Below are 26274 nucleotides of genomic sequence, written 5' to 3' on the forward strand. Positions count from 1 at the left end.
GCGTTTATCTCTTTGTGCATTTACACTGGAAAAAAATCATTGTTTGGGGCCCCAGTTCCTTATATCCAGATGTTTATTTCTTCCAGTCCCTGGTGGTACTTAGGATAGACCATTATTGATCATTGGGGGCAGACCCTCTAGTCTGATTAAGGCTGGATTCACACGAGCACATTACGTCCGTAATGGACGGAACGTATTTTGACCGCGAGTCCCGGACCGAACTCAGTGCAGGGAGCCGGGCTCCTAGCATCATAGTTATGTACGACGCTAGGAGTCCCTGCCTCTCCGTAGAACTACTGTCCCGTACTGAAAACATGATTACAGTACGGGACAGTTGTCCTGCAGCGAGGCAGGGTCTCCTAGCATCGTACATAACTATGATGCTAGGAGCCCGGCTCCCTGCACTGTGTTCGGTCCGGGACTTGCGGCCGAAATACGTCCGTCCATTACGGACCGAACATGCTCGTGTGAATCCAGCCTTATTGTACCATATAATGTAGTGGGAAACTGGAGATTTATTTTTTTTCGCTTTTATGGCGTTCATCGTACAGTGAAAGCGACATGTTAACTTTATTCTGTGGGTCAATACGATTACGGCGATACCAAATTTATATTGTTTTTTGTGTTTTACTACTTTTACAAGGAAAAAACTAATTGTTAAAAATAAAATGTTTTGTGTCGCCAAATTCTGAGAGCCATAACTTCATTATTTTTCCGTCAATTGAGCGGTATAAGGGCCTTTTTTTTTTTTTGCGGAGTGAGCTGTTGTTTCTTTTGATACCATTTTGGAACAAAAAACAGTGATTCTGGCATTTTCATTTTTTTTTTACTGCGTTGACTATGGGGGTTAAATAATGTCATATTGTTAAAGTTTGGACTTGTACGAACGCAGCGATACCAATTATGTTAATGTTTTATTTTTTCTACATTGTGTTTGAGGGACAATGGGAAAAGGGCTTTTTTTGAAAGGGCTTTATATGAGCACAAAGTTGGCAGCCTGGGGGCCTTCATTAGGCCCCCAGGCTGCCATGTCAACCATCGGCACTCTGCGCATGTCGGGAAAGGGTTAATAACAATACCTAAGGATATCATAAATATCCCACCTCTGGGACCCCCATCTATTTGGTCTCAAACAGGAGGTGAGGAAAGGGAGAGCTGTGTCTCTCCATTGAAGTCCAAAGGCATTATGGAAACAGTCAAGCAAGTGTTCCTCCAGCCATCTTGGATAACAAAATGGCGGTGACAGGATGTAACTGTTTCCATCCACTCAAAAAGAAATTTACTTTGGTTTTCTGTGGAGATATTGGTTGTAAAATGCTATTATGTGTGAACATGAGGCCGCCTTCACACACAATTTTTCAGGCAATTTAAACGACATCAAGAAACGCTGCTAAAAAAGCTAGCATTATTAAAATACGTGCGGTTTTTTTTATGGCATGTTTGGTGGTGTTTTTTGTGTTTAATTTGGTCTCATTTTGTACATGCTTTTTTTCCTGGTGTTTTTGAAATCGTATAGAGAAGCCTATGTGGAAAATGCCTAAAAAACTCCATACCCAGAGCACGCTGCACTTGGGAGAAAACGCCACTGACCACAAAGTTGCCCCAAAAACTTCAGAAACCAAAACAGAGTTTTGTGTGATGCATTTTAGATTTTACTATAGACTTTAATGTAACATCTGGTCACACAAAAAAACGCCATTATAAACGCACCAAAAATTGCACATCGTGCGGTACGCCCAGGTAAGAAGAAGCGGCTAGAACTGGGGGGGGGGGGGGGTTGTCTCGCTGAAGAGTGGTCCTAGAAGTCAGTAAACATCGCTCACTTCTCCTTGTGTGTTTGCTCTGCACTCAGGTGCATTTAAGACACTTGTGTGTTGTTTGTGTAGCACTTGTGTGTGTTGTGTAAGTGAAGATCATCGATGAGTAGTATTGGGAAAGTGTTTGACACTTTAGAGGAGGCTTAAGCAACAGGTGGCTCTCCATCTCCATCAATTGCAGACGTGCCAGATCCTGGGAGGAATGCTGGAGCCACAGATGCATGACCATGGTCTGCGGGACGGTGCTAATAATTGACTACCAGTTGCCCACCCGTGCACTTAGTATTACGTATTTATTAGCTCTGTTTGCAGTACAGTATATATTTCTCTATCCAGTGGCTGATATTACAAGCTAATACGATCAGGGACATTGCTAGGAAAAGATCCGGGGCACAAGCTCCAAAACGTATCCCCCCCCCCCCTCAAATCAAAATGATTTATATACATATATAGTTTAAAATAATACTGCTATCCCAGGACCAAATATTACCTCCATAGGTTTACTAATAAAAACACATTATAAGAAGCCCAATATTACTAATAATACCACTATACAAGGCCAAAACTATACCGCTAAACCGTGAACATATTTTACTACAACATAGTGACTGAATAATACAGCCATACCTTAACCACATAGTGTCTGAATAATACTCCCATACTGTTACTGATACCGCCACACCATAGCCATATAGTGACTGAATATTACCACCACATAGTGGCTGATTAATACCCCGTACTGTTACTAAATAATACTGCCACACCATAATCACATAGTGACTGAATAATACCCCCATACAGTTACTGAATAATACCATCACACCATAACCACATAGTGACTGAATAATACCTCCATACTGTTACTGAATAATACCATCACACCATAATCACATAGTGACTGAATAATACCCCCATACAGTTACTGAATAATACCCCCACACCATAACCACAGTGACTGAATAATACCCCCATACTGTTACTGAATAATACCATCACACCATAACCACATAGTGACTGAATAATATCAGCATACTGTTACTGAATAATACCCCCACACCATAATCACATAGTGACTGAATAATATCAGCATACTGTTACTGAATAATACCCCCACACCATAATCACATAGTGACTGAATAATACCCCATACTGTTACTGAATAATACTGCCACACTATAACCACATAGTGACTGAATAATACCTCCATACTGTTACTGAATAATACCACCACACCATAATCACATAGTGACTGAATAATACCCCCATACAGTTACTGAATAATACCGTCACACCATAACGACATAGTGACTGAATATTACCACCACATAGTGGCTGATTAATACCCCATACAGTTACTGAATAATACCACCACACCATAACCACATAGTGACTGAATAATACCACCATACTGTTACTGAATAGTACCGCCACACCATAACCACATAGTGACTGAATAATACCCCCATACTGTTACTGAATAATACCGCCACACCGTAACCACATAGTGACTGAATAATACCCCCATACTGTTACTGAATAATACTTCCACACCATAACCATATAGTGACTGAATAATACCCCCATACAGTTACTGAATAATACCGCCACACGATAACCACATAGTGACTGAATAATACCCCATACTGTTACTGAATAATACTACCACACAGTAACCACATAGTGACTGAATAATACCCCCATACTGTTACTGAATAATACTGCCACACCATAACCACATAATGACTGAATAATACCCCATACAGTTACTGAATAATACCACAACACCATAACCACATAGTGACTGAATAAAACCACCATACGGTTACTGAATAATACCGCCACACCATAACCACATGGTAACTGAATAATACCCCCATACTGTTACTGAACAATGCCACCACACCATAACCACACTTACTGAATAATACCACCTTACTGTTACTGTATAATACTACCACACCATAACTATATATTACCACCACATAGTGACTGAATAATATAACCATACTGTTACTGAATAATATCACCACACCATAACCACATAGTGACTGAATAATACCCCCATACTGTTACTGAATAATACCGCCACACCATAACCACAAAGTGACTGAATAATACCCCCATACTGTTACTGAATAATACCGCCACACCATAAAGACATAGTGACTGAATAGTACCCCCATGCTGTTACTGAATAATACTGCCACACCATAACTACATATTACCACTACATAGTGACTGAATAATACCACCACACCATGACCACATATTACCACCACATAGTGACTGAATAATACCTCCATGCTGTTACTGAATAATACCTCCACATCATGACCACAAATTACCACCACATAGTCACTGAATAATACCACCATACTGTTACTAAATAATACTTACACATCGTGACCACATATTACTACAGCATAATGACTGAATAAAACCACCATACTCTTACTGAATAATACCTCCACATCATGACCACATATTACCACCACATAGTGACTGCAATATGCCACCATACTGTCACTGAATAATACTGCCACACCATGACCACATATTACCACCACATGGTGACTGAATAATACTACCAAACTGTTACTGAATAATACCTCCACACCATGACCTCTTTTTACCACCACGTAGTGACTGCATGATGCCACCATACTGTCACTGAATAATACCTCCACATTGGGACCACATAGTGACTGAATAATACCCCTATATTGTTACTGAATAATACCACCACACCATAACCACATGGTAACTGAAGAATACCCCCATACTGTTACTGAATAATACAGCCACACCACAACCACATAGTGGCTGAATAATACCCCCATACTGTTACTGAATAATGCCGCCACACCATGACCACATAGTGTCTGAATAATACCACCATACTGTTACTGAATAATACCGCCACACCATAACCACATAGTGACTGAATAATAACCCCATACTGTTACTGAATAATACCAACATACCATAACCACATAGTGACTGAATAAAACTCCAATACTGTTACTGAATAATACTGCCACACCATAACCACAGAGTGACTGAATAATACCCGCATACTGTTACTGAATAATACCCCCACACCATAATCACATAGTGACTGAATAATACCCCCATACAGTTACTGAATAATACCGTCACACCATAACGACATAGTGACTGAATATTACCACCACATAGTGGCTGATTAATACCCCATACAGTTACTGAATAATACCACCACACCATAACCACATAGTGACTGAATAATACCCCCATACTGTTACTGAATAATACTTCCACACCATAACCATATAGTGACTGAATAATACCCCCATACAGTTACTGAATAATACCGCCACACGATAACCACATAGTGACTGAATAATACCCCATACTGTTACTGAATAATACTACCACACAGTAACCACATAGTGACTGAATAATACCCCCATACTGTTACTGAATAATACTGCCACACCATAACCACATAATGACTGAATAATACCCCATACAGTTACTGAATAATACCACAACACCATAACCACATAGTGACTGAATAAAACCACCATACTGTTACTGAATAATACCGCCACACCATAACCACATGGTAACTGAATAATACCCCCATACTGTTACTGAACAATGCCACCACACCATAACCATACTTACTGAATAATACCACCTTACTGTTACTGTATAATACTACCACACCATAACTATATATTACCACCACATAGTGACTGAATAATATAACCATACTGTTACTGAATAATATCACCACACCATAACCACATAGTGACTGAATAATACCCCCATACTGTTACTGAATAATACCGCCACACCATAACCACAAAGTGACTGAATAATACCACGATACTGTTACTGAATAATACCGCCACACCATAAAGACATAGTGACTGAATAGTACCCCCATGCTGTTACTGAATAATACTGCCACACCATAACTACATATTACCACTACATAGTGACTGAATAATACCACCACACCATGACCACATATTACCACCACATAGTGACTGAATAATACCACCATGCTGTTACTGAATAATACCTCCACATCATGACCACAAATTACCACCACATAGTCACTGAATAATACCACCATACTGTTACTAAATAATACTTCCACATCGTGACCACATATTACTACAGCATAATGACTGAATAAAACCACCATACTCTTACTGAATAATACCTCCACATCATGACCACATAGTGACTGCAATATGCCACCATACTGTCACTGAATAATACTGCCACACCATGACCACATATTACCACCACATGGTGACTGAATAATACTACCAAACTGTTACTGAATAATACCTCCACACCATGACCTCTTTTTACCACCACGTAGTGACTGCATGATGCCACCATACTGTCCCTGAATAATACCTCCACATTGGGACCACATAGTGACTGAATAATACCCCTATATTGTTACTGAATAATACCACCACACCATAACCACATGGTGACTGAAGAATACCCCCATACTGTTACTGAATAATACAGCCACACCACAACCACATAGTGACTGAATAATACCCCCATACTGTTACTGAATAATGCCGCCACACCATGACCACATAGTGTCTGAATAATACCCCCATACTGTTACTGAATAATACCGCCACACCATAACCACATAGTGACTGAATAATAACCCCATACTGTTACTGAATAATACCACCACACGATAACCACATAGTGTCTGAATAATACCCCCATAATGTTACTGAATAATACTGCCACACCATAAACACATAGTAACTGAATAATACCCCCATACTGTTACTGAATAATACTGCCACACCATGGCCACTTATTACTATTACATAGTGACTGAATAATACCCCCATACTGTTACTGAAACATACCGCCACACCATAACCACATAGTGACTGAATAATAACCCCATACTGTTACTGAATAATACCAACATACCATAACCACATAGTGACTGAATAAAACTCCAATACTGTTACTGAATAATACTGCCACACCATAACCACAGAGTGACTGAATAATACCCGCATACTGTTACTGAATAATACCCCCACACCATAACCACATAGTGACTGAATAACACCCCCATACTGTTACTGAATAATACCATCACATCATAACCACATAGTGACTGAATAATACCACTATAATACCCCCATATTTTGCAACATAAATTGACATTCTGCGGATTAAAAAACCGCACCGCAGGTCAATTTATCAACGGTTTTCTAGTGCATTTCATTACACAGCGTGTGGATGAGATTTGTTCAAATATGTATTACTGTATTATGCTGCAGATTTTCCGCAACGAAATCCGTTGTGGAAAATCCGTAGTGTTTACGCTATGTGTGAACTGATCTTTACAGATTTTGCTAAAGATTTGCAGAAAATTAACCCTTTGCATTGTAAAGGGAGAAATGCGTGGCAATTTTGCATCATAATGGGCATGTTGCTGATTTAACAATCAGCAGAATGCCCTAAAGCCCATGAGGAGTTTTTTCTGCTGCATGTGAATGGGGTTTTGAAAATCCCATTCACGTCAGTTGTATTGTAATTTGTAGTGGATTTTAAGTGCGCAATTCGCACCGAAAATAGGAGACAAATCCACCATGTCTGAAGTAGCCTTAGGGTCTATTCACACAGTGCAGTCAAGTCCCATTTTTTGCCACAATTTTTGCAAAATCGCAGGCAAACATGATTTGACTGCACTGTGAGAATATAGTCTTAAAGCACTTTTTTTTTTTAATGTTTTGTGCCATTTTTTTAATGCAATTTCTGTAATCGTGGCACACATGAGGCAGTTTTGCGGGGATTTTTAAAATCACGGCAATACTGCGCCATTTTTGCTGCGATTACGAAAATACGCCTGAAGGGCGGCTCTCTCCACACGGAGCTTCTGCTTCTCATGCTGCATCTTCCTCTTCTATAAGTCCTCTCAGTGTCTCAGCGCCAGTTACTTCGGAGGAAGGAACGGGCCCTATTACATTGAAGGGTCCATTCGTTTCTCCAAGTAACTAACGCTGGGGCGCTGACAGAAATGTTTACAGTTACTAAGAGGCAGGCGGGCCCCATTCTTCCAGCTTTGTGGCCAGGGCCCTGACTGCAGTACCAGCTGTACAGCCCTGATGGCGGCCCTGGCCACACCATAACCACATAGTGACTGAATAATACCCCCATACTGTTACTGAATAATACCGCCACACCATAACCACATAGTGACTGAATAATACCCCCATACTGTTACTGAATAATACCGCCACACCATAACCACATAGTGATTGAATAATACCCCCATACTGTTACTGAATAATACCACCACACCATAACCACATAGTGACTGAATAATACCCCCATACTGTTACTGAATAATACCACCACACCATAACCACATAGTGACTGAATAATACCCCCATACTGTTACTGAATAGTACCACCACACCATAACCACATAGTGACTGAATAATACCCCCATACTGTTACTGAATAATACCTCCATACTGATACTGAATAATACCTCCATACTGTTACTGAATAATACCGCCACACCATAACCACATAGTGACTGAATAATACCCCCATACTGTTACTGAATAGTACCACCAAACCATAACCACATAGTGACTGAATAATACCCCCATACTGTTACTGAATAATACCGCCACACCATAACCACATAGTGACTGAATAATACCCCCATACTGTTACTGAATAATACCACCACACGATAACCACATAGTGACTGAATAATACCCCCATACTGTTACTGAATAGTACCGCCACACCATAACCACATAGTGACTGAATAATACCCCCATACTGTTACTGAATAGTACCGCCACACCATAACCACATAGTGACTGAATAATAACCCCATACTGTTACTGAATAATACCACCACACCATAACCACATAGTGACTGAATAATAACCCCATACTGTTACTGAATAATACCCCCATACTGTTACTGAATAATACCACCATGCCTTAACCACATATTACTACTGCATAATGACTGAATAATACCACCATACTATTAATGAAAAATACCTCTACATCATGACTGCAGACCACATAAGTGATTAACTGGTTGCCGACACAGGACGAGAATGCTCGTCCTGAGCGGCGAGTACTTGGCACATTAGGATGAGCATTCTCGTCCTGTGTGACAGCCGTCTGTGCACGCGATCGATCGCGGGGCAATGACTGTAATACACAGCCACGGCCCTGCTCTAACAGCGGAGAAGAGAGAAACTTCCCCTCTCAGCCGTTAACCCTTGAATGCCGCGATGAAAGCTGATCACGGCGTTCAAGGAGGGGGGACTGCAGTTTGATCGCGTCACAGAAAATAACTGTGACGGGAACAAAGCCCATAACTCGTATGGCCAGACAGCCCAGGGTCCATTGAAGGACCCCAGGGCTGTCTGAACATATTTCCTATTGTTAGGGCATACTGAGATATGCCCTAACAACTGCCTGTGTACAATCAGTAACAGGCTAATGTACTGGCATATAGATCTATGCCAGTACATTACAGTTACAAAATCAAAATGATAAATCCCTTTATGGGATTAAAAAAAAAAGGTAAAATGAATGTAAAAAAAATTAATGATAAATAAATAAATAAAAAGTAAAAAAAATAAACAAACACAAATTTTTTATAATAAATAAACTTTTTAAATTTTACTTTTTAAACTTTTTAAAGTCCCAAAACATGAAATAATATAGACATATTTGGTATCGCCACGACCATAATAACCTGTACAACAAATGTATAATATTATTTATAATGACCGGTGTATGGTGTAAAAAAAATATATATTAAAACTGCTGCGGAACTGCTTTTTTTCTGCATTTTCGCCAAAATAAAAATGTATAGAAATTAAACGATAATGTATTTGTACCAAAAAATGGTACCTACATAAAGTACAACTCGTCCCGCAAGAAACAAAGTCTCATACAACTACGTCGTACAAAAAATAAAAGGGTTATGAGCGTTGGGATGCAAAGAGGGAAATATAAAAAAATTGTTCTGTCCTCAAGGCCAAAATAGGTCGTGTTCTTAAGGGGTTAAAATACCGTTATATCCAGAGACCCAATGGTGACGTCTACTCTGATTGGAGTCGTTTTTTTTCCCAGTCTTCTGCATCTCGCTCAGACCGCCATGAAGACTTGCCATGCTTTGTGTCTGCAGAGTTTGCTGCCCAGACATCTCTGGCTCCTTGCCTTTCCAGCACCCTCCCCAACTGTTCCCAACATACACAAACTCCCCATCCTGCAGCTACCTCCAATTCTGTGCCAATTGCTGCCGAATTTGTGCCTATTACTATATCTGCAAATAATATACTTTAAAAATAATGTTGTCATAAATATACAGTAGTTACCCCCCAAAAAATAGCACACAGACAGAGGCGTGAAAACAATAGTGGCAGATAGATAGTGCCCCCAAAAGTAATAGTGCCAAACAGATAGTGCCCCTTACTGTGCCCCATACAGTAGTGGTGCCCCAGAAGGTAAAAGTGCCCCACACAGCAAAGACTTTATTCAAATCTGCATTGGGGGCTTGCTATGGAGCCTCCATTGCAGATTCCATCACATTTGACTAAAAAGTAGCTCAGCATGCAGCGCTATTTTTCTGATAAAATTAAAGATACCATAACGGGAAAAGATAAAAAAAAAAAAAGACTACCACAGTTTTTGTGTTAATTGTTTACAAGTTTTATTTGTATAATCTGCAATTGAAAATACTATGTAATTTCACTGTAATTGGTTTTGCCTTATCACCAAATGTAAAGGATATGTATAACTATGTACTTTATCTCGGGTATGGGCAATGTCATACCTTGTTGCTTGTAACTGCACAAAAAAAGTTATGAAAATTCAATAAAAAAGTTTAAAAAATAAATAAAAAGATACCATAACGGAACCTGCCAGCCCCTATTATAAGTCAATGGGGTCAATCATGGGTCGGATCTGAAACTCACTCCGTCAGTTCCTTTGACGCAGCAGAATAACGGAATTGACGATCAGAGATGTGGACAGAGCCTTAACGTGCCATCATTTGTTCCACACACAGTAATAGTGCCTACATAGTAATAGCGATTTTCTCAGTATTCCTAAACAGTAATAGTACCCACTTTAGACCCTACACAGTAATAGTGCTCTCTTAGTGTCCAACAAAGTAATAGTGCCCAATTTGTGCTTCCACACAGCAATAATGCCCCTTTTGTGCCCCTACATAGTAATAATGCCAACCGTTGTGACCCTACAAAGTAGTGATGCCCCATTTGTGCCCCCTAGACAATAATAATGCCCAGTCGACAGTTGTAATGTAATGTCCGCGGTGGCAGACCGCAGACTCCTATGATCCTGCAGACGTCTTCCTCTCCAGAGATGCTAGCAGATGCGGCTGTCTTGTACTGCAGTGACCACTAGGGTATGCGTTCGAGCTCATTCCCGGTCTTAAAGGGCCGGAGCATACACATGTTTAGATTTGACTGGTTGCTCCCAGATCACCCTGGACTACAAGAAGGTCCCTGCCCCTTCCTTCATTGCCTGAGCGTTGTTGTGTTTACCCATGTTAGTCTTTGTAAATGGTCCCTTAGTGTTTTCCAGTTCCCAGTGTTCCCGTACCTGCTACCTGTTTCCTGTATCCTGTGCTACCTTGTTCCTGTGTCGTAGAGAGTTGGAGTCCTGTGGTGCCATTTACTACATCTGATGTTACACCACGCCTGGTGTGTGCCTGCTGCCAAGGTCCCATCCGAGCTTAACCATCGCTACTGTCTGAATTACCACAGGTACGCATATTCGAACTATAGACATTGACTTGGTATCCTGTTGGCCAGCTGCTATACCGCTATAGAGGTACGGCCCAGTGGGTCCACATACCCACAGATCGCGACAGTACGTTTAGGCCATGGACCCCGCTGGTCAATCCAAGACCATGACAACATCACAAACCATGCAAGCAGATATGCTAGTCTGCCAGTTACGTCAGGACCAACTCCTCCAGGCGGTGAACGCATCGGCTGGACGCACGAGCTACAGCCATCTCAGCATCTGTCCCTGTTGCTCTGGCTGTTCCTCCTGCTGCACCTCCTGGCCGTACCAGTGTTGATCCTCGATTCTCGCTGCCACTACCTCCTCGCTATGAGGGAGATGCGAGTACCTGCAGGGGATTTCTGAACCAGTGCCAGATCCACTTCAGTCTCCACACCAGTGCATTTTCTATGAAGAGCGCAAGGATCGCTTTTATCATATCACTCCTTACTGGCAGGGCCCTAGCATGGGCAAACCCTATCTGGGAACGACAGGGACCAGAGACCCGCGACTTCCAGGGTTTCCTACAGTCTTTTCGCACAGTGTTCGAGGAACCTGGCCGAGTCTCCTCAGCAGCTGCATCTCTCCTAACCCTTCACCAGGAGAACACCTCTGTCAGGGAGTACGCCATTCAGTTCCGCACCCTGGTGGCAGAGCTGTCCTGGAACAATGAAGCCTTGGGGGCTACCTTCTGGCAGGGACTGTCTCTAAAAATTAAGGACGAACTTGCTGCTCGTGAGCTGCCACCTACCCTGGATGACCTCATATGTTTGGCCACTTGTATTGACATTCGGATCCGGGAGCGATCCCAAGAGGTTAGTCGGGAGGGAGGATCCACACCAGGGGAGTTTATGCACGTGGACCTGCTTAAACTGTCAGTCCAGGAGAAACTCCGCAGACGCACTTCTGGACTTTGTCTGTATTGTGGCCTCGGAGGCCATATAGTGCGTGCATGTACTCAGAAGCAAAAGAGACTCCAATGCCTAGCATTGGTTGGAGAGGCAACACTAGGGTGGGATGGCGCTAGATAAGAAGTTCTCCAACTGTCCATTCCCGTAACCATTTGGTCTGGGGGAGAAGACGCACCAAGTCTCGGCATACCTAGACTCTGGGTCTGCAGCAAACTTAATCAGAAAAGATCTAGTGGAGCTCATCTAGTCTTCCTCTCCAGAGATGCCAGCAGATACAGCCATCCTGTCCTGCAGTGACCACTAGGGTACACGCTTGAGCTCATTCTCAGACGTAAAAGGGCCAGAGCACACACATGTTTAGATTTGACTGATTGCTCCCAGATCATCCTGGACGGTAAGAAGGTCCCTGCCCCTTCCTTCATTGCCTGAGCGTTGTTGTGTTTACCCATGTTAGTCTTTGCAAATGGTCCCTTAGTGTTTTCCAGTTCCCAGTGTTCCCATACCTGCTACCTGTTTCCTGTATCCTGTGCTACCTTGTTCCTGTGTCGTAGAGAGTTGGAGTCGTGTGGTGCCATTTACTACATCTGCTGTGTTACACCGCGCCTGGTGTGTGCCTGCTGCCAAGGTCCCATCCGAGCCTAACCATCGCTACTCTCTGAATTACCACAGGTACCCATATTCGAACTATAGACATTGACTTGGTATCCTGCAGGCCAGCTGCTATACCGCTACGGCGGTACAGCCCAGTGGGTCCACATACCCACAGATCGCGACATATAATACCTCAACACAGTAAATGACCCCCCTCGTGCACACCAGACAGTAAAAAATGCCCACATTTGGGCTCCCTAGAAAGTATTAACATGCCTCGTGTTCCCCTAGATAGTAATTATTTACCTTTGTGCCCCTAAGTAATAATGCCCCTTTGTGACCCTAGGAAATAATAATCCTCTCTTGACAGTAATAATGCCCCTTTTCTCTCCCAAAACACAGTAATAATGCCGCTGTGTTCCCCCTAGAAAGTAATGCCCCCTGTGTGCACCTAGAAAGTAATAATGCCCCCTGTGCCCCAAAACAGTCATAATTATCCCTCTTGTTACCCCACACAATAAAAATGCTCACATTTGTGCCCCATAATACGTAATAGTGCCCCCCAGAAAAAAAACTTATACTCACTCACCTTACCCCGATCCCCTGACGAGCGGAGCGGTTCAGGCCTCTTCTTGCCTGTGAAGTCAATAAACATACGCAGGCAATTTGATGCAGCGATATAATTTTGCCGCCTGTGCCGGGATGCTGATGTGTGGTCCTGGCATCTTGTAGTACACTGGTCTAAAACGGCCTGTGTCCTACAAGGCAGAGGATGCTCTACCATAGGCTTCAACTGTAGCCGCATTCTGAGGACACAGATACAGTTAGAACTGACACTCACCCAGGGCACGGGGCCAGAAGTCCAGGATACGTAGTGCTCATGACGCCACTGAGTATAATGTTCTGGCCAAGAATTTTGTGCAAGTATTTTGGAAATGTCTCAGTTCTGACCGGGAGTTTTTATAATCTCCTTGCAATGGAAATTATCCTTCTGTTCTGCCTGGACGTCCACTGAGTGGACCAGATGTTTTATCAATGGTCATCAAAGACTTAAAAAGGATCTGTCACAAGTTTATTAATGCGCTATCTCCTAAATAATCTAATAAGCGCTATGATACTGATAACTACAGTGTCGTTTTATTTCAAAAAAGTTTTGCGCGCGCAAAAGGTCCATAAAAGCTCTGTGGCAGCATATGATGCGTGGCTGCGTGATTTTGGCGCAGCCGCCATCATTATGGCACTCTGTTTTTATGTTTGTAAACAGAAAAGCACGTGGTGCTTTTCTGTTTTCATTCATAGTTTTGACTACTGTAGCGCGCATCACGCGCGGCACACGGAAGTGCGTCCGTGTGCCGTGCGAGGTTTTCATGCACCCATTGACATCAATGGGTGCGTGATGCACGAAAAATGGGCAAATATAGGACATGTCGTGAGTTTTACTCAGCGGACATACGCTCGTGAAAATCACGGACTGTCTGAATGGCCCCATTGACTAACATAGGTCCGTGCGACGCGCGTGAAAATCACGCGCGTAGCACGGACGTATTATACGTTCGTCTGAATAAGCCCTTAGATTGCTGTTGGCAGATCCTGACATTTTCAACAGAATCTGTCGTTAAACTAAAGAGGACATGCAGGCAATTTGAGGAGTTCGCTCTCGGGGGCAATTAGATTAGCAATGTAAGGCTAAAGCTTGGATGTCTGGGTTCTACCACCTAACCACCAATAATGTCGCATGCCGCCACATCTAATGATAACTAGTGGAAGATCGGCACTTCTTGTGAAGTAGTGAATGTAGAAAAGCTCAATCTAACAACAAAATAGAATTCTGGCACAAGTTAAGGTAGCCCCGAGTGTCTTTAGTGACTGTTGTGGCATCTCCTGTAGCCTGCTCTGAGTCATATACACTTTGCTGTATGTACCTGGCTTTGTACATTGATGCATTAGGCCTTGTATATAGTGCCACACAGCCCTCCCCTTGTAAATATTGCCACAAAGTCCCCCTCCCTTGTATATAGTGTTACACAGCGCCCCTTCCTTGTATATAGTGCCACGCAGGCCCCCCTTAGTAGTGCCACACAGCCCCCTTTAGTAATGCCACACAACCCCCTTGTATATAGTGCCACACAACTCCCCCTTGTGTATAGTGCCACACAGCCCCCCTTGTATATAGTATCACACAGCCCTCCCCTTGTATATATAGCTGCACAGTCCCCCCTCCCTTGTATATAGTGTTACACAGCGCCCCTTCCTTGTATATAGTGCCACACAGCGTCCCTCCCTTGTATATAGTGCCACCCTGCTCCCTCCTTGTATATAGTGCCACACAGCGCCCCCCTTTGAACATAGTGCCACACAGCGCCCCTTCCTTGTATATAGTACCATCCTGCTCCCCCTTGTGTATAGTACTATGCAGAAATTCCCCCCATCTGTATATTACCTCACAGCCCCCCAATAAAATATATTGTACTTAACTTGCCCCGTTCCCACGACGGACGGAGCGCTGCACATTCTCAGGGCGGGACGCTTGCACAGGCCAGCGCAATGCGGTGACATTATCACGCCGGCCTGCGCAGGGAGTCTTCTCAGCGCCTTATAGGCTGCAGGCCTAACGTGGCCTGCAGCCTATAGTAATCAATTGTATTTGCGTCCTGAGGAGGCAGATACAAGTGAATGTGGCTGTCGCTAGCAACGGGGTCCCCTCCGATGCTAGTGACGCCACCGGGCATGAGGGGGCCCATGCCACCCAGCCCATAAATGTTAGGGACCGGGCGGTGCAGGCCCCGTAGTGTCGGCTGCTAGTGGCGCCACCGGGCATGGGGGGAGCCCGTGTCGGCGGGCGGCACGGGCACCTTCATGTCGCGGGCCCCGTAGCAGCTGCTATGGCTGCTACAGCGGTAGTTATGCCACTGCTCCATATACAACTGCATATTAGACTTGACACCTTATACACTGATCAGCCATAACATTAAAACCACTTGCCTAATATTGAGCAGGTCCTTCCCCCCCGTGTCGCCAAAACAGCCCTGACCCATCGAGACATGGGCTCCACAAGATCTCTGAAGGTGTTCTGTGGTATCTGACACTAAGACTTTAGTATCAGATCCTTTAAGTACTGTATGTTGTGAGGTACAGCCTCGTGGATCGGATTTGCTTTTCCTGCACATGCCACAGATGCTCGATCGGATTGAGATTTGGGGAATTTGGAGGCCAAGTAAACGCCTTGAACTTTTTGTCATGTTCCTCAAACCATTCCGGAACAATTTTTGCAATGTGACAGGGCACAATATCTTGCTGAAAGGGACCACTGCCCTAAGGGAAAACCGTTGCCATGAAGGGGTTAACTTGGTTGGCATCAATGTTTAGGTAGGTGGTACATGTCAAAGTAACAGCCACATGAATGCCAGGACCCAATATTTCCCAGCAGAACATTACCTGGAGCCTAATACTACCTTCACTGCCTTGTCTTCCCATAGTGCAACCCGGTAACATCTCTTCTCCAGTTAAGAGATGCACATGCACCCGGAAGTAGCTTTTTTTTTAGCAATTTGTTCTGCAGTACAGTAGTTCTTCTATGCGATTGTACCAGACGGGCTAGCCTTCACTACAAACACGAATTAAAGAGTCTTGGGCGCTCATGTCCCAGTCACCAGTACACCGGTTGTCCCTTCTTGGACCACTTTTGGTAGGTACTGGCCACTGCATACCAGGAACACCCCACAAGATCTGCCGTTTTGGAGATTCTCTGACCCAGTCGCCTAGACATCACAAATTGGCTCTTGACAAAGTCGCTCATTGCGCTTGCCAACTTCAAGAACTGACTGCTCACTTATATATCACACCCCTTGACAGGCGCCATTGTCACAAGATAATCAATGTTATTCACTTCACCTCTTAGTGGTTTTGATGTTATGACTGATCGGTGTATGTACAAATATTGGTACCAGTTATTGCTCTGAATATTACATTAGGATGCCAAATTATGAATTTTTCCCATAACATATGCTAGATAACTATACCTGTGGCAAATGAATGTCAAGAAATGAATTTTTCCATCCAAATGCTGGGACTAGTAGCTGTGCAAAAGCTAGAGGAACAAAGGTTGTCGTTACCTGATTTAGGTTACTGTGAAACAAGGGGTTAATAAATTAATACTGTGTTGGTTGCAGAACGATAACGATTACCCAAGTGTACCTGGCAGAAAATGTTTTAATGAAACCTCTTGAAATGTTAGAAGTATGTCTGTTCCTTAAATATTTTTTATGGATAAGTAAACACTCTCAAAGGCAGTTGAGGAGCACTTTACAGTAATGACGCTACTACATGTCCAGGTATATATAACGGATTAAGACCTAGAATAAAGATACAGCCTGCTGATAACAAAGAAGGAACAGACAGCCATGGAGCAAAGCAAGACTGTGTTGATGGACACACCACCGGTGAGTGAACCTAGTAGACTAATCACTGTGATGCTCAGATTAGTAATATAGCTTCTATGGGTATCTGTGATAGGGCTCGGACCATAATCTGCAAATTTTATAGTAGAAAATGTTCTCCCGTTGATTTAGAAAGTTCTCCTGATCTCATGGTTTAGAATTCTCTTTTTTATTATTTAGGTTGAGTTTATGGTTTAGAATGCTCTGTGGAGCCTATAGTAAAGCATGATTGTCCTATGTCATGGCTTAGAATGCTCTTCTAAGATCATAGTGGAGAATAATCTACTGATATCATAGTTTAGAATGCTCTTTTAAACTAATAGTAACTAATAATCTACAAATATCATGGTTTAGAATGCTCTTCTATGCTCATGTTGTATAATAATCTACTAATATCATGGATTAGAGTGCTCCTCTATGTTCATAGTGGAGAATATTGTACTGATATGATGTCTTAGAATGCTCTTCTAAACTCATAGTGGAGAATAATCTACTAACAGAATGCTCTTCTATGTTCATAGTGAAGAATAATCTACTGATATCATGGTTTAGAATGCTCTCCTAAAATCATAGTCGAGCATAATCTACTAATATCATGGTTTAGAATGTTCTTCTAAACTCATAGTGGAGAATAATCTACTAATAGCATGCGCTTCTATGTTCATAGTGGAAAATAATCTATTGATATGGTTTGAATGCTCTTCTAAAATCATAGTGGAGAATAATTTACTGGTATCATGGTTTAGAATGCTCTTCTATGCTCATAGTGGAGAATGATCTCTTGATATCAAAATATTTTTTTGCTGATCTATATATCTTCATTTAATATCCTCTCTTTTTTCCAGGTATACTCAGAGCTGCTTCCCATCCCACGAATCCCATGTCTTGGCGGTTTTAAGAAGCTCCTGTGTGTGGTGCTGGTTGTGGTAGTCCTGGTCGTGGTTCTTCTTGGGGTCCTCTTGATGGGTCTACATATGAGCCAGAAACATACAGAAACGGTTAGAATTGATGGGGAGCTTTTAATGGAACAATTTTATAAATAACTAACCAAAATTAATAGCAACAGATAAACAACTACCATAGAATGCTATAACTGCAGGTGCTTCCTATGACTATTCTTGCATTATACTATGCTATACTACTCTTACATTATTATAAGCTGGTTACCAAATGTATAGATGTAGCAGAGCAGGATGGGTCATATCAAACTCTGATACAAATAACTAAGCTCTGGTATAACTTGTATAAAGTTATCGCTCAATGACTCAATGAATGATCCATATTATCTTGTAAACACTCAATGCCATATGATACAGTGATATTACAGTAGTGTTACATACGCTATTGATTCTCTATCTAATCTAGTCAACTGAGCATTTATCTATAAAGTTCTCTACTGAATTACCGTACTCTCCTCTACTCACATGGGGAGCAATGAGTGTAGTTGAGAATACACCTACTATCACATCCAACTAAAACAATGTACTTTTGCAGTATGTGAATGGGAATTTATAATCCCCATCGGATAGTAACACTGCGCCAGACATATACATATAAATACCCTCTCTAAACTGGCCTAATACCCACATAGCCCGGGTTACTGGCCCACTTTTCCAGAGATATTGATTACCAACTATCCAACAACTCTGAGGCTTCATCTGCTATGTCCACTACTCTAGTTGGTCTGCCCTTGATCTTAATAGGTGTATCAATCATTTTACTTTTGTTCAGGTCACTAGGAATGACCCATTTACTATATCCCTCTTTCGCTATTAGTAAGTTTCACAGTTCAGTTCTACAGGATGAATATGTGGCACAATAATTTCAGGTTTTGTCTCTCTATGATATTAGATATTCGAGATGTCTCTGCATGATGGAGCGGATGCCAAGCTAAAAAGTGGCGGCGTGGCGACCTTTCACCTTGACACTGGAATTAACACTTCAGCTAGTGTTGTGTATGACTTCAGCAAGGTACTGTGGCCATTACTGATGTATTTCTAGGGGGTTCAGAAGTAGCAGTCACAACGGTGCACTTACTCGGGAGAGGTAGGGGGTGGAGGTCCTCATTTTACAAGTGAACAGCAGCATTATCTAGGCACAATGACTTATCAAGTTTATTCCTGCTATACAGAGCAATTTCACTGAATACCTTATATTGTATACAGGACAAAATACAGGATTTTTAAAAGGGGAGATTCCAAGTGTGTTGGTACCCACGACAGAGAGGTGCAAAATTCTCCTCTTTCCCTCCCCCAATTATACTTACTTTTCCAACTTTTTACATGTAATAAAGTGCAAATGTATACAAATGGTGGTTAAGGGGTCAGTTATAGTATTCTTGTAATATACCTGGAGGTCTAGAGTGGCTTAATTGTTAGTTCCTAGTATCTCTAGAGGTCTAGATCGATAATAGGGTGAATAGAGTTATCCATGCTGATCTGGAAAAGTTATTAGTTAAAGGGGTATTCCCAAAATCATAAATTATCAGCTATCCACAGTATAGGTGATATTTTTCTGATCACTAGGGGCCCCACCATTGGGACCCCTACCGATCGTGAAAAAGGGAGTCCTGAACCCCCAGATCCTCCTCACTGCTCGACCGCAGTTAGGAGTACATTGAATGGAGCGGCGGTTGAGCATGTGCACTGCCAGTCCATTCAATGATTATGGGAAACAGCCGAATACATCGCTTGGCTGTTTCCGTCATTCTGGTAGACATTGAATACAGCGGCGGAAACATGCTCGACCCCTGCTCCATATATGCTCCTCCTCAATCCGGAGGGTACAGTGAGGAGGATCTAGGAGTTTAAGCCCTGTTCTCACGATCGGTGTGGGTCCCAGCGGTAAAGCCGCCTACAATCATAAACTGCTCAGAGGGTTTTTTTCCATTGTATATAGGTCCCATACACTGTATTGTATGATGGAATAAAAAAGGTTAAATTGTCCTATAGTCATGGTCCTAGGTATAGATTTTTCACTGGGGTCCAAGAGCTTCAATCTAGGCTTAACAAATAGGTAGATGATGAAGTGGCATATATTGAGGTTTTATAAATTGTGTCTTTATTTCCAGCTGTTGATCTGCACTCGCCCACGCCCTGGACACGCATGTTACATTACGCCTATGGAACCAGAACGCATACAGAGTCTTCAGAGCATTGGTGAAAATGTGCTGAGCAAGGTAAAATGCTATACGACAGATATCACAGGGCAGAATTATTAAGCTCTTTCTTAAGATTTAAAGGGGTTGGCCAGTTTTCTATAAAATGGTTTTAAATTGTGTCTGGGGGAAAAATAACATATTTACTAATATAAAGTATTCAGATCTTCGGCCTTCTTCTCCGGTTCCAGCTCAGGATGATCGCACGCGTAACTAACAATTGTGTTGCTGTAGTTCAGTGGTTCCCAACTGGGGTGCCTTGAGAACCCTCCAGGGGTGCCGCGACACTCCTCTGAACCACTGTGGCCATGCTTTTTCTCCTCCTCTTCCTCACACAAAGTGCATATGAGAAGGAGATTTTTTTGCAGCCAACTTGTAGTTGGCACCTCCACCTCTGTAGATACGTAGCACCACCATGGCTGCCTGAAGGAGCGGAATCCCCCCTGTGGCTGGGGATTCCGCTCCTGGACGGATCGCTCGATGTCTCTGTCCATATATGGACAGTGACATCAGAGGCAACTCCTGAAGCGGAATCCCCGTTCACAGCGTTTCCGGCGTGGTGGCCGGTGATTCGGCTGTAGGAGAAGCCCCTCACGTCACTATCCATAAATGGACAGAGACGTCAGGGGTTTTCTCCTGGAATGGAATCCCGTCACAGCGTCGGCAACACTGTGGATGGGGATTCCACTCCAGGGGTGGCCCCTGATGTCACTGGTAGATGAAATGGATATACAAACTGTGTCAAGGTCTTTCATGACAGACATATAATATAGATTGCTGGTACATAACAATATAAATGAATCTTAGTAGCCATAAACAATAATTAAGTACACAGGTATGAATACATAGTATAATGAACAAATGTATGTAGTTAATCCTAAATAGGAAATACATACATGGTACATACATGCCAAAGAAAAGAACCGGAGCTAAATACACCACCGCGCACCCGACGTGCGTTTCGCCGAAGCTTCATCATGGAATGACGTCATAGCAAATGTAAACCCCCCTAAATACCCCAACGACCTCCCACTATACTCCAAACACCTGGTTGAAAAAGTTTACACGAACCGGATATGTACTCACATGAAGGTAAGGCCTCCGCATCATGAATAGATACACAAGACCTAACGAGATAGGTCAAAGAAACCCGAACTGCTATTGCCAACCGGAAGACCAGGTGACCGAGAAAAGGGGCGGGCACATAGAGTTCTTGGCTAACCACAGGCCAGGATGAATATTGCAAAAAAAGTAAATAAAGAACCATGATGTGAGGTCATACACATTACAATTGACTTTAGGGAAGCCAGAGTATTGACAGGTGTAACCAACAAGCGTAAATCATTTAGTAAAGATAATATAAATAAGATGCAACAGTGGCCTCTAGTGAACACAAAAAAAAAAATTAAATAAAACTTGCGAAATGCGTGTCGGGTGCGCGTTGGTGTATTTGGCTCCGGTTCTTTTCTTTGGTGTTGGCATTCTTTTAGTGTACCATGTATGTATTTCCTATTTAGGATTAACGACACACATTTATTCATTATACTATGTATTCATACCTGTGTACTTGATTATTGTTTATGGCTACTTAGATTTATTTATATTGTTATGTACCAGCAATCTATATCATTGTATGCCCGTCATGAAAGACCTTGACACAGTCTGTATATCCATTTCATCTACCGTGCTTTTTCTGACTCCCTCTCTTTTTGTGAAGGCTGTATGCTCTATTTTAAATGTATTTTTGTATTTTTTAACTATGTTTAACAATAAAGTTTATATTTAAGTTTTACATAAAAAGGTTGTGTTGGTTCTCATAAGGCTGGGTTCACATGGAGTTTTTTGCAGGCGGAAAATCTGCCTCAAAATTCCGTCTGGAACTTTGAGGCAGATTTTCCTCTGCCTGCACGCCATTGAGCGCCGTGGGCATAAAACGCTGCGAAATACGCTTTCTCTGCCTCCCATTGATGTCAATGGGAGGTCAGAGGCGTAAACGCCCGAAGATAAGGCATGTCCTTTCTTTTTCCTGCGAGGCGGTTTTGCCTCTCGCAGGAAAAAAACGCCTCCGCCTCCCATTGAAATCAATGGGAGGCATTTTTGGCAGTTTTTTGGCGCATTTTGCGGCGCGGTTTCCGCGTCAAAACTCATCAGAAAACTCTGTGTGAACTCCCTCTTAGGTTAGTGGCCAACCCCTTTATTAAGTATAAATTCCTAGCCCTTGATATATATTTTAAATTATTTCTTCAACAGATGTTCCTCAGTGCACCCTTTAAAACACCATATTTTCTTATTTAACAATGAAATTAATAATAACTTCAAGAGTTTATGTGGGCTGCCATGCGGATGTTCTCATTATAAATGTGGACTAATCCAAGTAAGCACAAAGAAAAGAGCAGGGGGGTAAAATACACAATGTGGGGAAAGATTTGTATTATAATTGCAACTTCAATCCTCTACTAGTTGTTATTAGAATCAGTCAGCACTGTGCTGACAGACACCGCCCCCTTCTCTACATCTTAGTTGAGCTCCTATAAGCTATTGATAACTGTGTCATCCTATAAGTAATATGCTTTTTGCATCACCCTACATTGTTTTTTTTTATACTTAGGTGGGCTCTGAGGCTGTCAAACAAAATGACCCCCTTAAGCTAGTGAGTGATCCTGCCTTCCTGGGCACTGCCATCCGAGTGCTGTGTGGAGATCTGCCAGTCTACTGGACATCATAGATGCCCTCAAAATTTTGTGACCCAGTCATTCTCCTGTACATCATGAACATCTGTGTTGTCCACATACCTCTACCTGCCACGTCCACATATGCTACGTAACCTAGAGACCTGTACGAATGTTCATTCAAGTTATACATATATATATATATATACATATATATATATATATATATATATATATATATCCACGTTTGCATGTGTACTGTACACTATACTTATGCATATGGTCCCTTGTAAAATGACTTCCACAGCTGATTGATGCCCTCGGTACCACACATCTTACTACATAAATATAGACTGCCATATTGTCACCACTACCCATTCAGTAATGAGGCATGATATGTTGTAACCCATAGCAACCAATACTATCTGAGTTCTTTTAGGTCTAAGTACATGGTACTGGTATAAATGGTTATCTGATTGGTTGCACTGAGCTATGGCACATCATCTAGTAAGAGTATACACATTGTATCCCTGCATGTGCCTGCTTTCTTCTGTTAGAAGCTCCATTCCTGGATGCTAGATATAATCCTGTACGTTTAATATGTCTTTTCTCATGTCTGAAACTTATTATGGAAAATTACATTTAAATCAGATTTTTGCTAAATAAATTTTTCAGCATTCAGCTCGGACTGACTTGATACATTATGATGTGAATCTGTATACGTGCAGTAATGTATGGCTGTATTTTATTTTTTTTGAAAGCCCGAGAACGTGCTTTCTCTTCCAAGTGCAAAAAACGTGCAGCGTGTCACACGAAAAGGTGCACAAGTACGCGGTGTAACACCAGCCCTCTCCAAAAGGAGTAGGGCCCAACAAACCATCCCCAACTTTCTGCGCCAGAGTCGGGAACGATGGTCTTCCTTCTCCGAAGCTTAAGAGGAGCCCTTCTTGCTCCTGGCTTCCACCTGGGCTGCCACGCCAGTGTCCACCAGGAGCCAAATTTGAGGTTTGGGTCCCCCAAAAGGGGGAGCCATGGTTGCAGTGGAGTGAGGAAGCTGATGCCCACACACACCGTCCCTCTAAACCACATGAGGAATATTCTATAAGGGCACCACATCCTGAAAAGTCATTGTGACAAACAAACATGGACAGTGAACACACAGTGACAAAAAGTTAAATTAATAAGAATGTATGCCGTGAATACACCCCGGACATCTGGCCGGAATTATAAAAATTCTTCATACTGTCTTTAGCCAGAAGGCCCAGGCAAATAGGGCGAGTGGGTTCGTATGTGAGAAAGTGAAATGCGTGCAAATGTGCCATCTCTCAGTGGAATCCCACCCCGCGTGAGTTCGAGCACCACAGGGTCACCACTCCGGGGGCACTTCTGCATTTGGGCTGTCAAACAACCCAACCTCATGGCTTTGATTGGGTCACCTACAGGTAGCCGGTGGGCCAATCTGCGTAAACCAAGAAGCTTACACTCCATGTATATCGTACCTGCTCCATAGAAATGGTGGACTGAACCACTGATACGAACAGATGCTACGATTTATCTTCGCCAAAAGGCCGAGAAGCAATTAGTTATGTATGGCTGTATACAAAGCTGTGTGAATGCAAATCAATACAGTTACATTAGAAATATGGGACATAATAGTAACCCAATGCAAACCAACCAAACCCTATTAAAATTATGGCAAACCCTGAGAGGAGGAATTTCCATTGCCAGCCCTCCGAGACTTGATTAATACTGACGGCTGATCTAATTGTCCCATCATGCATTAGCACTAGATAAATGATTTCATTATAGACTATAGATATGTCTGCCTTGTTCATGTAAATGTATTTATTTATTTCCTCCATGTACATTGTAGAATACAAGGATCCGTTGGTAATTTATTTACAGTAAAAGTTTTTTTCCGAAAGGTATTAAATGTTTTATGTAAATAAAACCTAATTATTTTATTATAAAAGGATTTGAGGGGGAATGTATTAAATGGTTTATGACAGTTTTATGGCGTAGTAAAATCGCAATTTGCGCAAAAGAATAAAATTTGACTTTTGATGCATTTACGCTGCTCAGCAAAAAGTGAATGGGGCTTAACAGAAGGGGAAGGGACCACCAGTCGCCCCACATAGCTCATTTCGCATGACACTTTACAAAAGGGGGCGTGGCTTAAAGGAGTTGTCAGGACATGGGGTGGTTTTTCATACTAATGACCTATCTGCAGGAATAAACTAATTTATTAAATGACTCGTAACTTAATGCTACGTTCCTCTGAAACACGAGTCTTAGTACATCTGGCCCTTTGTGTTTCGATTCCTCACCGTTAGAAATAAGGTGAACCCCCCAAATTTTTGCAGATTCACAACATTTGTGTTATTGGTTTCCTATTTCAGCTTCCCTTGTGTTAAATGGTGAAAATACCGTTCCTTGATAAGAAAGGAGCAACATTGGTTCACAGTACCAGGCAGAGCTGCGGTCCCTGTTTACTGCTTAGGCTCTGTTCACATCTGCACTGGAATTTCCATTATCCTGTTCTGTCATAGGAACAGAATAACGAAAATAACAAAAGTGCTGGATCCATTAAATAACGGACGCCAACAGCGTCCAACTTTAATGGGTTCCATCAGGTTTCCGTAATTTTGCTGGACAAAATAGAGTACACGCTGCATTATTTGTCCTGCAAATATGATAAAATTTGCGACTGAGGTAAATGCCGTTTCTGGGAAAATACAAATTGTGCAGGTATTATATTCATTCATATATATGGATGTATTATATTAAGGGACAAAGTGTATGGCAGAATTATATTCAGGGGCACAGTGGGTGGCAATATTTGGT

At 42.3% G+C, this 26274-nt stretch overlaps 1 protein-coding gene across 1 annotated transcript; it reads left to right on the forward strand.

The window, feature by feature from the left end:
- Window positions 1–17466: 17466 nt before the first annotated feature.
- Window positions 17467–24047, forward strand: SFTPC (surfactant protein C). The gene is made up of 5 exons (XM_075855415.1): window positions 17467–17607; window positions 18450–18602; window positions 19456–19575; window positions 20675–20782; window positions 23370–24047. Exons 1-5 carry the CDS (start codon window positions 17569–17571, stop codon window positions 23484–23486), a joined length of 537 nt encoding a protein of 178 aa, XP_075711530.1. The 5' UTR covers window positions 17467–17568; the 3' UTR covers window positions 23487–24047.
- The last annotated feature ends 2227 nt before the right edge of the window (window positions 24048–26274 follow it).

Source organism: Rhinoderma darwinii, chromosome 3, assembly GCF_050947455.1.
Source record: "Rhinoderma darwinii isolate aRhiDar2 chromosome 3, aRhiDar2.hap1, whole genome shotgun sequence".
Classification (NCBI taxonomy): Eukaryota; Metazoa; Chordata; class Amphibia; order Anura; family Rhinodermatidae; genus Rhinoderma; species Rhinoderma darwinii.

Bases quoted from the DNA above. Each gene is read 5' to 3' on its own strand.
- SFTPC (XM_075855415.1), top strand. From the start codon at position 17,569: ATGGAGCAAAGCAAGACTGTGTTGATGGACACACCACCG. The intron at 17,608-18,449 runs GTGAGTGAACCT...TCTTTTTTCCAG, and splicing joins TGTTGATGGACACACCACCG to GTATACTCAGAGCTGCTTCC. The intron at 19,576-20,674 runs GTACTGTGGCCA...CTTTATTTCCAG, and splicing joins TTGTGTATGACTTCAGCAAG to CTGTTGATCTGCACTCGCCC.